Below are 13,198 nucleotides of genomic sequence, written 5' to 3'. Positions count from 1 at the left end.
CAGTTGTCCAAGAGCCAAGGACCACCTGTGAAAAGCTACAGACAGACCTGGAATCAGCAGGTACATTTGTTTCAAAGAAATCAATAAGTAATGCACTCAACCTCTATGGCCTGTATGCACGCTCACAACGCAAGACTCCATTGCTGAACAAAAAGCATGTTCAAGTGCGCTTAAAGTTTGCTCAACAAGATTTAGACAAGCCTGTGAAATACTGACATATAGTCTGGTCAGATGAGACCAAAATTGAACTCTTTGGATGCCATATATACACCATGTTTTGAGGTGAAAAGGCACTGCATATCACTCCAAAAACACCATACCAAGTGAAGTTTGGAGATGGGAATATCATAGTGTGGGGCTGTTTTTCAGCATACGGCACTGGCAAACTTCATATAATTGAAGGAAGGATGAATGGACAAATGTATGGAGACATTCTTGATATGACTCTGCTGCCATCTACCAGGATGATGATGATGATGATGATGATGATGATGATGATGATGATGAAACAAGGGTGGACATTTCAGCAAGCCAATAATCCCAAACACACAGCCAAAAAAGCTCTCAATTGGTTTCAGAGAAAGAAAATAAAGCTGCTAAAAAGCATTCGGAAATCACCAATCACCTGACTGGAATCCAATATGAAATAATTTATGAAAGGAATTAAAGTTCTGAGTTCATAGAAGGAGCCCATAGAATCTTCAGGATTTGAAGAGTGTTTGTGTGGAAGAATGGGCCCAAATCACACCTGAGCAATGAATACGACTAGTTTCTCCATACAGAAGGCATCTTGAAGCTGTCATCAACAAAGGCTTTTGTACGAAGTATTAATTAAATTGCAGAAAGCGTGTTCAATTCTTTTTCCCTGAGTAATTTCTCATTACTACACATAACTTACTTTATGGACATTATGATTTGGTTTCTTTGCCTGTGTAGATTGGATGGGTTGTTACTGACATCTGGTGATAATTTCATGTCAATAGCATCTTTAGAAATATATTTACTTAGAAAATTAGTGAAATTTTCAATACCTATTTCATCTACTGTATCAGCATAAAAAGAACTAAAACATTAACTGTTGTTTTAATCCTCATTTCATAAAATAGTATATGTGAAAATAAGAAACTTTGTAATATATCTTATCAGAGAAATCCCCTTCTTTCAGCGCCAGGACTGATAATTAATTTTCAAAATTCTCAAATTCATGGGTAAAATCTTTATGACAGATGGAGATGACAGTTGCTACAAATTATATACAGACAGGGGGGAAATTCTTTCTTCACTGAATACAGATTTTACCTATGAATTGAGAATTTTGAGAATGAATATAATCTGTCCTGGTGAAGGAAGAAGCAGATTACCCTGATGAGACATATTATAAAAGTTTCTTATTTTCATGTACATATCATTAATTAATAAAATAAAAATTAAAACGACGGTTACGCTTTAAAGGATATGTTAGCAAGTGCCATAGTGCCCACCTAAGAGTGCTTACCCCTTTTGCTCTGTGTCACTCCATTGCAGAGATGTTCATGTTTGTTTCTTTTGGAGAGCAGAATGTGAAATCTCTGCTTGCATTCCAACTGTGCATAACTTTAGATTTGTCTCTAGGGGTGTGAACTTTCACCCCTACCTCTCAGATGCTGCCAATCACAGCTCATCAGCTGACAAAGTTGATTGGTAGCATTTAGGACGGAGGGGTGAAAGTGTATGCCCCCTGGGAAGATTCTGAAGAAATGCCCAGTCTGCAAGCAGAGATTTCACATAATGCACTCCCAAAGCAACAAACGTGAATATATTTGCAATGGAGTGACACAGAGCAAAATGGAAAAGAATGGCAGAATCAGATGAAATCAGGAATTTAACAATGCATTTAACTCATTTTTTTTAGCAAGTGACAAATCCTTCAATCATAAATTAAGGAGCCTAAGCCATCTCTATATTTCTAATCGGTTTAAAGGGCTCAGGTTCTCTTACAAAAAGCATGTGATCTTTTACCCAGTGACTGGCAGACTGGGGCTGCTTAGTTGGGGTAGAAGCTTCACTGGAGATACGGCCTAAAATTAAGAGCTTCATTATGTGATAGATGATCTTTAAAAACATTAGGAGGGCATTATTGTATCAGCAAACACTACATCTCCAGCATTGTGCATGTAAATGCAGGTCCTGCGTCAATAGCAAATGCAAATAATAAAGACAAAGCTTTTTGTTCTGATATGAAATGATTAGCGCTCGCTGGAGGCATACTCAGGAGAGCAGCACAGCCAAATGGCTTCTAATCAATAAAGTGACATGTGAAATATTTCCCCAATGAACTGCGAAGAAACAGTATCGCTCCTGCGCTCTGCGGAATAACAATGACTACTTCAAAAGACCAGACTATTCTTCTCCTGGATTACAATCTTCCCTTTGACAATGAAGGTGATTGCACTGGAAAAAGCTGTCTACAAGGGAATTTTATACGTATTTGTTATAATGCACAATGGCAATGTGAAATTCAATCATCTTTTGTATGGCAAACACGACCTCTCTGTATATTCACATTTTTTCAACCACAAAACACCAAGGGTCCGCTAACATGTGAGGCTAAATTTCCCAGAAATCAAGTTGATCAGCTCTTGTTTCCTATACAACCACATGTTGCAATTATCGTAAGGTTCTTAAGTCTGTATAAAATTTAAGATCAAAAGAAGCAAATTATCGTTTGTCGTTTATTCGCTAGTCATGTCTACATGTCTGCGATGATCACCCTGTGGGTAGGCTGGGGTCCTATGTATCTTTCTACATTCGAGTAGTGCGCATATGAGGTGCAGCTGCTAAGAAGATGCTGCATAAAAACTGCAGCGGCTTTTCATTGTAACAGAAGGTAATTGCAAATTACTTTTATTATTAATGGTTGCATGGTTTTGCAGAAATTGTGCAGCTATTAACAAGCAATTTGCAATACAATTCTAATAATATTGTGAATAGCGGCTGAAGCTGCTTCTTAGCAGCCGCATCTACAATGCGTGTTGAACACTATGGGGGATACAAGTTAAAAAGGCCCTTTAGTCTGGAGTTGTCTCTTCCTACAGGGTACCTAGTAACAATACAACGGGTTAATAGAATTGTGGTAGAGGAGAGCACGGTTAGGACATTGTCATGATTCTTCACTTGATGGCAACTTCAAAGCAAAATTGAAAAAAAACATGCAAATTTATTGCTGTCAAAAGTCCTACAATCCCTTATTGGGCAATTTAAAAGCAATACAGGAGCTTTTCTTCATGTTATCATCCTTCTTTTCCTTTGCCAAGCCGAGAGGTTTTGACCTTGACTTGTCATATTTAGAGATCATATTTTTTTAGTATAGCTGTTGCATACCCTGTGCCTAATCAGACAACGCTTTGACTCAAAGGTTTACCTGCATCTGGATCACAATAACTATTGGTCCGTTTGGTTCTGGTGTATAAAAGTAATGACAAGAGCATGTGGCCAGGTCATGTAAGATCACAGCGCATCCTTACACTTTTTTGGAGGGAATGTGTATCTGTGTTTCTGTGTTGGTCTGAATTTTAGCTACAAACATGAATCTTTTTTTTTTTTTTTTAACTCAACAGCACATTTTTTCCTGGAAATATTTATGAAGGTGCCTATGATCATAAATTGCTGGATGACATTTTCACATGTAACTGGCTTCAGTTTGCTTGAATAATATGATGTATGTTTTTTATATTTATTTATGACAAAATTGTAAGAATTGCCCTGCCAGCAAAATAGTTAAATGCATAGTACAGGGACAGAAAAACATTGCTAATGTCTTTCTAAACCCATCCATGGTTAACATTGGAGAGAGTTTATTAGAGGGGTTGTTCAATGACATGAAAAGTTATTTGGTTATTGCCAAAATGTAAAGTAATACAACGTACTAATGTCTTATTTTCTAAATAATGCAGTTGGCCCAATTTATGATCCCCTCTTTAGTCAAAGAAGCGCCACCTCCACTGCCGCTCTGACTAGATGTTGAAAGAAGAGGTGTCATTGAAACCTAAAAGCCAATTTTATGCTTTAAAATCAGCCTCATGCGTGTTTATACAATCAGACGCACATTGAATGTCAAGATTCTGTATTCTAAAGTTTACCAACCTCAGTACTACAGAGTCAGTGACCCGCAAACGATGCGTTAGGAGATCAATAGTTGGGTTCACTCGCCCATAGCTATAGTTAGGAGGTGTGGCACATACAATAGCTATAGCTATTTATCTATCTGTATACACACATATACAAGGTACTATGCAAAGTTTTAGGCAGGTTTGACAAAAATGATGTAAAGTAAGAATACTTTCAAAAATAGAAGTGTTAATAATTTATTGTTTTATCAATTAACAAAATGAAAAGTGAATGAACAAAATAGAAATCAAAGTCAAGTCAATATTTGGTGTGACCACACTTTGCGTTCTAAACAGCAGGAATTCTTCTAGGTACACTTGTACACAGTTTTTGAAGGACCTCAGCAGGGAGGTTGCTCCAAACATCTTGGAGAACAAACCACAGATCTTTTGTGGATGTAGGCTTACACAAATCTTCTATCTCTCCATGTAATCCCAGACAGACTTTATTTTGAGATCAGGGTTATGTGGTGACCATATCATCACTTGCAGGACTCCTCGCTGGTCTTCAAACTGAAAATAGTGTTTGGGGTCATTGTCCTGCTGCAGAATAAATTTCGAGCCAATCATATGCCTCCTTGACGGCATTGCATGGTGGATAAGTAGCTAACAGAAGATCTATGGTTCGTTCTCAAAAATGTTTGGAACAACCTCCCTGCTCCATTGCTTCAAAAACTATGTGAAAGTGTACCTAGAGAAATTGATGCCTTTTTGAAGGCAAGTGAGGTCACACCAAATATTGATTTGATTTAGATTTTTCTCTTGTTCATTCACTTTGCATTGTGTTAACTGATAAAAATATTAACCCTTCTATTTTTGAAAATATTTTTTGCAGTATTTTTCCCACATATGCCTGAAACCTTTGCTCAGCACTGACAGGATACAACATTATATGGATGAGAGTTTTGTACTTTTCAAGTGTATGGCAGTCACAACCGAGCCAGTAATAAAGTCCCCTATTCCCAGCCAAAAGGACCTGAAGTTGAAAAAGTAAAGAAGTTTCTGTAGGCTTCACATCAGTGTCATTAACCTGACTACAGGTCAATTACTTGGGGCTGGGTTAGTGACTGTCCAGTAGAAGTTTCACTACAGACCAGTGACCAGCCTGCCATGCTCCCAATTTAACATTCACTTCCACCATGAACATGGATGTTAAAATTGGGGCTTGGCATAGCTGGTCAGTACTGGAAGTGTATGTTAACCCTTGGGCTGGTGCCTTGTCAGGGTTGGATGTTGAACTTGTGCCACTAATAACATATCCACTATCCACGGAGTAGGTAAAAATGTCTGATGGAAGGAGTGTGTCTAGTGTGACAAATTGACAACAGTCAGACATCTTTAAATAAAACAAAATATAGTATTGCTCACTTTTTATTTGACAAATCTGAGTTACTGCAAATTACTCTTCAAAAATGCTAAGAAAAGTAAAGTATTTTGACCCCATTGTAAAAAATGTAGCTCAATCCAGGGTTCCAACGACTATTTCGGCCCTACCTGTATCATCAGTTGCCCTAGTCTGTTTATTAGCTAAGTCAACACTTTTCGAACACTAAATCATGCAATGGATTGGCTTTGCTAATGAAGGAAGTCACAAACACACAGCGAAGGTGGAGAAAAGGACACGAGTACTATAAATGGCTAAGTAGAGTTAGACAGCCCTGTTTCAGATTTTATATTGGGATCAAAAAAGGACAATTTACGCCTCAATATAAAACTTACCCTTTTCTTTAACTGTGAGTATGTTCTCCTTTAGCTTAATGTTGTTTTCTTCATCTTCATCATCAATTTTGAGATTTTCAATTGCAGATTTAGGAAAAATTTTCCATATACGGATAAGAGAATCTTGAGCACAGCTTGCCAAGTATATATCTTGGCCTGTGAGGAAAAAAAAATAAAAACAACAGCATCGTGGGATACATGGAGAACCAGAAGCCATTTTTTTACAACTTTTAACACTAAATATTATGAAGATAATCATAAGGTAAAGGGAAAGGAGATAGCACCAACTCCACGTCCTAAAGAACTCCTGGTCTACTCACCAAATAGATCAGTGATTTAAAACATAGCCTTTGATAAGTATTACATCAAATATATTTGCAACTGGAAACCAAATAATCACACATAATAAAAGTCACCTGTCCAATATGGGAGAAAACCATATCCACAATGATGGATGCAAGCACGACAGTTAGTCATTAATAATAGGTGTATAACAGGTTTGCGCTGACAGTGGTCAGTTATCCAGAGATGGGCCGCAGATACAGGACCCATCAATTCTATTACAAACAGTTGACCATTAAACCATTGGTGTGTGTGGGGAGATATGTATATAAAAAGAGGACCACTTTGACGAATGCACATTCCACAGCCCTTGAGTTTTTATACAGATATACACGTGCATTGCTATTCCCCTGATGAACCCAAATGGAGGAAATGCGTCGGAATGCACGTAGGGCACACTTGGGGAATCCTTTGCATAGGGACAGCTGTGGACTGCCCTTATCAGGGTGGGAATATTGGGGTAACCAGGGCCTTAATAGACATTACAGGGCTCAAAAGGCTTATTTTCAGACCACCGCTCTACTAGTCATTGAGGCATGGACGAATATGCGATGACTCTTTTGGACCGAGAGATGGGCAAGACCGTCCCCTGATATTCTAACACTATTCTACAAATAGATGTATGCCTTCATTCTTCTAGCATGTTTCTGAATACTGACATATTATTCATGTGACAATATATATTCATGTGACCTTATATTTTAAGGGGTTGTCACACAATCAACCTATGTCCACAGGATATGTATTCATAGAATGGGTGATAGGTTGTTGATTGTTAGGAGTCCCAGTGTTGGAAGCCTCAGAGATTACAAGAAAGGGGCTCCTTGTTCCCTGATTAAACACAGTGGGGACTGCCGCTCCCCTTTAATTCTATGAGACTGATGCTCCACTATCTCCGTCAGTCCCACAGACTTTAAACTGAGTGGCAGTCTTCTTGTGTTAACACTGTCTCATTTAAAAAGAGCGACCATCATTCTCTTGACTGGTGGGAGACCCAGCAATTAGCAAATTGTGGATAAGTGATAAATTGTGATTGTAAGACAACTGCTTTGAAGGGGCTTTCCAGTTTTAGAAAAGTAAATGTCAAACGCTGTGAAATTCCTGAAGTAATAGAGCAGGTACTCACCCCCTATGAGTCCAGCACCGGCTCCCTGACACTGCTTGGATCTCAGTGTTTGGGCTCCTGCGGAAACATCATGTCTATGGAGAGTATCAGCACTGAAACCAATCAATGAGCACAGCGGCTTTTGCGGTCTACCTTGGCACAACCACTGACCTCTACAGCTCTACAGGCAGGAGAGGCGGATGGGAGCCGGCGCTGGACCCAGAGAGGTTAAATACCTGCTCAGTTTTTTTTTTATTATTTTTTAGTTTGGGGTCCACTTTCCTGAAAGTGGAAAACTCCTTTAATGAAGATATTAAAGTGCATGTATATCCTTGCTGCATCACTCCATGCAATCTGTATGTCAACCATTGTCCTATATTATAACAACAACGTTTTTGGAGCCAAAGCTAGCACTAAATCCAAAAGGAAGGAAAGCTATAAAGGAAAGACTTATGACGCCTTTCTTTTGTATTCACTCCTGTTTTTGGCTTTAAAAAATGGTATGTCTCCAGATTATACAGATGGTTCAGGGTCAGCACATCAGATAGACGGACAGACACATAAGAGGTGGGCATACCATTGGTGCAACCTGTGCGGCAGCACAGGGGCCCAAGAGGTAAGGGGGCCCACTACTACCTCCAAAGCAGGTGGAATTGTGCTTTTTCATTCCGTGTCAGATCCTGAGACAGATTATATACAAGTAACACATATGGGAGGAAAAGGAACGTAGATTCATTGGCAAAGAAAGAATGGAGCCATTATACATTGTGCTGTATGGATATGGATCTCAGACAGTAATAATTCTAGAACGAATCCAGCACTAAAACTGAATGAAAAGCATTCTTCTTAAAAGCAAGGAAGGGAATTGGAAAGTTGTGTTAGTGTAGTACACCAGAACATCATTAGAAAATGTTCTGGTAAATCTCCTTTATTGCACATTATTGCACTTTCTGTCAATCCTTTTCCATTATTTTAATTGGACTATCAACAAAACAAGTAGCCAAGTGATGTATAGACAAGTTTCACCAGTTCTGAACAGCAAGTGTCCCAGGCTAGCACCTTAGGAAAGTACATCTCAGTAAGTCAAAATCAGCGACCCGCATTCAGCTCCTTGCAGATCTGGCACTATGAGGGATGATGTTATATTAACTCAATGCATTAGCCTTTTAAGGTTTTTTTTTCCCTAGATAAGTTTTTGCTGTTCCGAGCAAATCGTGCAGAAATTTGCTAGCACGTTGCTCAGAAATGGAGCAGTAAACGGCTAAGAAGCAGGACAGACAACCAAGAAAACATATGCAAAACACAAAGTGATGAGTCAACAAGCCATTTTCTGCATTAGTAAAAGGTCAGAATGAAAGGCGTCATCAGTTTGTATAGTCGGGATTATCTGAAGGAGAGCAGAGCACAGCCCCCATAAGACACACTTCAGATGAAAGGAAGGATTTACAGCTCAGGTAAGGAACAATCAGAACATATTAGCAAGTCGCCAGAATGCTGTCAAAGACATTATTTTAAGACATTTCTGATAACTGCTAAGTAATTATTAAAAATATATCCAAGCACAGGATCACCACGACCTATGGGAACAGAATAAGGAACACTCCAAGAATGCAGAAATAATAGGGTATAGTAATTAATACAGACAGTCCTAAAATGACTTATCACTGTGGTTCATGGTCGATATATCTGGCGCATCTTTAGACTCTTCAGTCAAAGATTACATCACCTATTAGTTAACTTAATGTGTGGCAGAATTTTGAACCAAAATGTTGGCACTTTATTAGGTCATTAACACGTCCCAGTACGTGACACCCCTCTCAGCAAAGTCCTACACATTGTCTAAAATGGCACAGAAAATGTCTAAATGTGGTGAAAATCATGAAAGAAAATTACACCAGAGTTCTGCTGCATTTAGATTGATAAATATGTTCCATGTGTACAAGTGTATGTTATACTTAAAGGGAACCAGTCAGTTGATTAATGCTGCCCAAACCGCGGGAGCATGAATCAGATCCTGCTTGCATGATTGCAGCCAGGTATGTTTTTCTCTTAAGCGCTCCAGTGTTTTCAGATAAAACAAAGCTTAAACATCCGGCAACGGATCATAGGCAGATTCGAGACTTGTCCGGCACCGGCTGGCTCCTCCAGGCACTGCTAGAGGTGACTGACAAACGCTTATGGGAGAGACCCATCAGGAGAGACTCAACCAACTAAAGCGGTGTGCGAAGAAGCCAGATCTTTAAACTATGTTTTCTTTGACACGCTGTAGCTTGAGCAGCATGGATGAACTGATAGGTTGCATTTAAAGAGGTATTCTAGATACAAGAAGTTATCACCTATCCACAGGGATGTAATAACTTCTCACTCCATTCAGACGGGGAAAAAGTGGCAGTTTCCAGTTATCACCTTCTGATGAATAGAATGGTACATTTCTATCACCGGTGTGAATGGAGCGTCAGTCCATTCATTCTATAAGGGATAGGCTAAGTAAGCCAAGAGCTTTGCTTGTTTTTTTTGTAGCTTTTTTTTTTTTTTTTTTTACCAGTTCCACATTTCCTTCCTTCACCTGTACCAGGTCTGATTTGGAGCAGCAGTGCACAAGCTCGTCTGCCCCTCCATTTATTCTCTATGGGACTGTTGAAGAAAGTAAAGAGCTGTCCCATAGAGAAAGCCAAGTACAGCACTCAGCTTTCCAGATAAAAATCAAAGTGATTCTGCGGAAGTGAGAGGGGACATAAATCTGATTTCATCTTACACTTCCATTTGGATAACAGATGTCAAGAGGCAAAAGACAGCTTTCTCACCAAGGGTACTTAAAACAGATCACATTTTTTGGCATTTTAGCCATAACAATTAAAAGAGATTTATTTCTGAGAACAGCTTTCTGATGGCGACAGTGCAGGTGCCTTTATGTGGCTGTATCACGGATGGCACACTTGTACCTCTGTCAGGTCATCTGAACCACTCTGCGCCAAATCTGGATCTAATAAAGAATAAGTGGTTTGGGTGTTACGGTTTGAAAACAGCTAAACCTAATGGCAGGCTTTATTCCTGATACATATGGTACCAAATATTAGGCACAACTAGAGTGACATTCTACATACCATTAATAGCAAATTCCACACCTCTCACCCAATCCTCATGTCCGGGGAGAACTTGTGTCTTCTGAAACTAAAGACATAATAAGATCTATGAGTTTTCTAACAATTTGCTGCACATTTTTCTTGATGGCTGAAAATATTCTTGTGGTAGAGCTTTACCAAGATTGAAAAAAATAAGTTTTAAATGGATATTCCCATGCCAGAAAGTGAAAGCGATTGATAACTCCAGGATATGCCATTATTTTCTGATTGCTGGTGGGACTGCAAAGTGTTTCCCTGCCAGGATCTGTGCGGGTCCCTGCAGATCAGAGAGTAATATGCCATCACATTCTGAGACGGTAAGCCCCTCTAAGCCTCTGTGTAAGGCAGCATATAACAGAACACAAAATATTTAGTAAGTAACCCCAAAATGTGCCTATAACAAGGGTTGTAAGCCTTGGAACACCTTATTAAATTTGTCTCAGGTCAAAACTTTTTCGTCAAAAATCTGGCATAAATTTGTTTGAAATATGGCAAATACTTATGGAACTCGCAGATGACTGGACTAAATGTCATACATTGGCGCACACTAGCTGAAAGATGGGCCAAATTCAACAAGCGCTACAAGCCTCTTAGTGCGTTGGGCGCGTCCTATTTGAGAGCATTGTTCATCAAGACAGGTATACAAAAAAGTCGGTTTAGATAAATCGGGGCGTTGGTATCTGCATGAAAGTCTCTCCAAATAATAAAAATTCCAGTTGCATAAAGTGCCATTGAGTCATCTAAATTCCATGAAATCATTTTTTTTCTTGTGACAATGCAGTCACAGTAGGAGCAGATACTCAGGTGTCCCAGCACAAAACTGCTGCCATCCTCTTGCTATACCTCTGAATCCCCGCATGTTTATTGGATGTCTAACAGCCGTGAATCATGAGGGGTGGGAACTTGAGCATGGCGTTCAAGCACCAACGATACACGATGCGTACCCGAGGGGCTAAAGCATGAGGGAAGCATGACGTCATGTAGAAAGTCATTTTTATACCGTATGCCAGCCTGTGGCGATGCCACAAAACACATGCGAAACACTGTTTAAGGCTAACCAAGTTGAAGAGCAGTTTATATTGGGGAAACTTGATGGCAGGTTCCCTTTTAGAATGAATGAGTTGTAGAGTCATTTTATACAATACAGTTACATGGGGTTTTGTCTAGTTGGTCAAAATGTAATCAGGACTTCAGAGGCGCTAAAGTGCTACTATATATTAATCACATTTCTGACATTTATTTTCCACTGTGGCAGATAAGCTTTTGTATTATTCAGAGAGGAAAAAATATATTCTACCTAAACTTAATAGGAAAAGTCACAGATTAACACGTCCTAATTAGCCAAGGCTTGGAGGCGCAGAATTTAAATGACGAAGGTTTTGTGAGGCAATCGTCTGGGGAGAACTAATGGAGCTAGGTTATACATCAAAGAAGGTGAAAAATAATGCTAATTTCTACACAAAAACCAATATCATCTGTGGAAGGAATAATTACCTGCCCATCCTGCATTACATACAAATGAACACGGCTATCATCTGCTCCGCAAGCTAAAATGGGGACTGGAGAAGGAAAGAAAAAGTCAGGACAAATATACGAAAAGGTGATCACGACTACTCTGCAGCGTTAGCATGAAGATAGCATTTTGTGTATTAAAGGGGTATCCTCAAACTTGGAAGTTATTTCCCATCTACAGATTAGGGGATAACATCTCGATCACTGAGGGTCTGACCAATGGGACCTCCAACGATCCAGAAAACAAGGGCTCTGAAGAATCAAGTGTGAATAGAGTGGTGGTCAGTCCTGCGCACTGCTGCTTTATTCCTTCTTAATAGGACTCCCGGAGATAGAGTTCAGCGCATGATCCACCACCGCACCACTCCACTCACACGGGACTACTCAAACTGTAATTTCAGTAGCCTCCATTCTTTGGAAATTTATGTCAGTAATGTTATTAAATTGCTTTAATTTGCATGAAAATAAGCAAGTTTGTAATTGACTAGCTTTTACGTAGCAATACGTGTATAGCAATAGTGGAATTCATGTATGCATTAATCGCAATGTGCCGACGTACATTGTATGCCTATGTTTCAATATTGGCCGGCATATTTGGACACCTGCATATTAATTCAATACTTAAAAAGTAACTGTCATTTTTATATTTACTATTAATTCATGAAATAAAAATTAAAAGAAGAAACTTTTAATATACTGTATCTTATCAGAGAAATCCAGCTTTCTCCTCCTGGACTGATCATTCCTTCCCAAAATTCTTAATTCACGGGGAAAATTGTTGCAATACTGAGAAAGAATGTTATCAGTAGTAACTGTCATCTTCTATGTAGCGGGAAGGCAGAGGAGAGAGGAGCGACAAGCAGAGCCCCGGCCTCCTCCGGTGTGCATAGGATCTATGGTAACCACCATCTCCTAGCTCAGTAATGTAACATTCTGTCTTCTCTGAATACTAATTTTATTCCTGGATTATGAATTTTTGGGTTATTCCCATCTCCAAGATACTATGCCAATATGTACTAGGTGTAATAATAATAATGTTAGTAAATCCCTCCAATTAGAAATGTAGTATAGTTCTCCTGATTCACTATGTCTCTTTCTTCATGTGCAGGCATTGCAGGACCTTAGGTATCCATGGTTACGACCAATGATATAGTGACAGTTAATTAGCTAGTTGCTAGTTGTCATAACCATGGATACCTAAGGTCCTGCAATGCCTGCACATGAGGAAAGAGACATAGTGAATCAGGAAAACT

At 39.2% G+C, this 13,198-nt stretch overlaps 1 protein-coding gene across 3 annotated transcripts in view; it reads right to left on the bottom strand.

The window, feature by feature from the left end:
* The window catches only part of ELP2 (elongator acetyltransferase complex subunit 2), a 102,578-nt gene that overhangs the window by 69,379 nt on the left and 20,001 nt on the right, over positions 1 to 13,198 (bottom strand). For 2 of the 3 annotated variants that reach the window (XM_073678609.1, XM_073678610.1), the window contains 3 exons: positions 11,928 to 11,992; positions 10,416 to 10,482; positions 5,865 to 6,020 (listed from right to left, as the gene is read on the bottom strand). In XM_073678609.1, the coding sequence (XP_073534710.1) occupies positions 5,865 to 6,020; positions 10,416 to 10,482; positions 11,928 to 11,992 (288 nt within the window). The remainder of the gene's footprint in view (positions 1 to 5,864; positions 6,021 to 10,415; positions 10,483 to 11,927; positions 11,993 to 13,198) is intronic. The other variant, XM_073678611.1, reaches the window with a different exon arrangement.

Source organism: Phyllobates terribilis, unplaced genomic scaffold (genome assembly GCF_046119375.1).
Source record: "Phyllobates terribilis strain yellow unplaced genomic scaffold, ASM4611937v1 Scaffold_4__5_contigs__length_816908805, whole genome shotgun sequence".
In the NCBI taxonomy this organism is placed as follows: domain Eukaryota; kingdom Metazoa; phylum Chordata; class Amphibia; order Anura; family Dendrobatidae; genus Phyllobates; species Phyllobates terribilis.
Note: the sequence above shows the minus strand (reverse complement) of the source record. Positions and strands in the feature narration are given on the sequence as shown.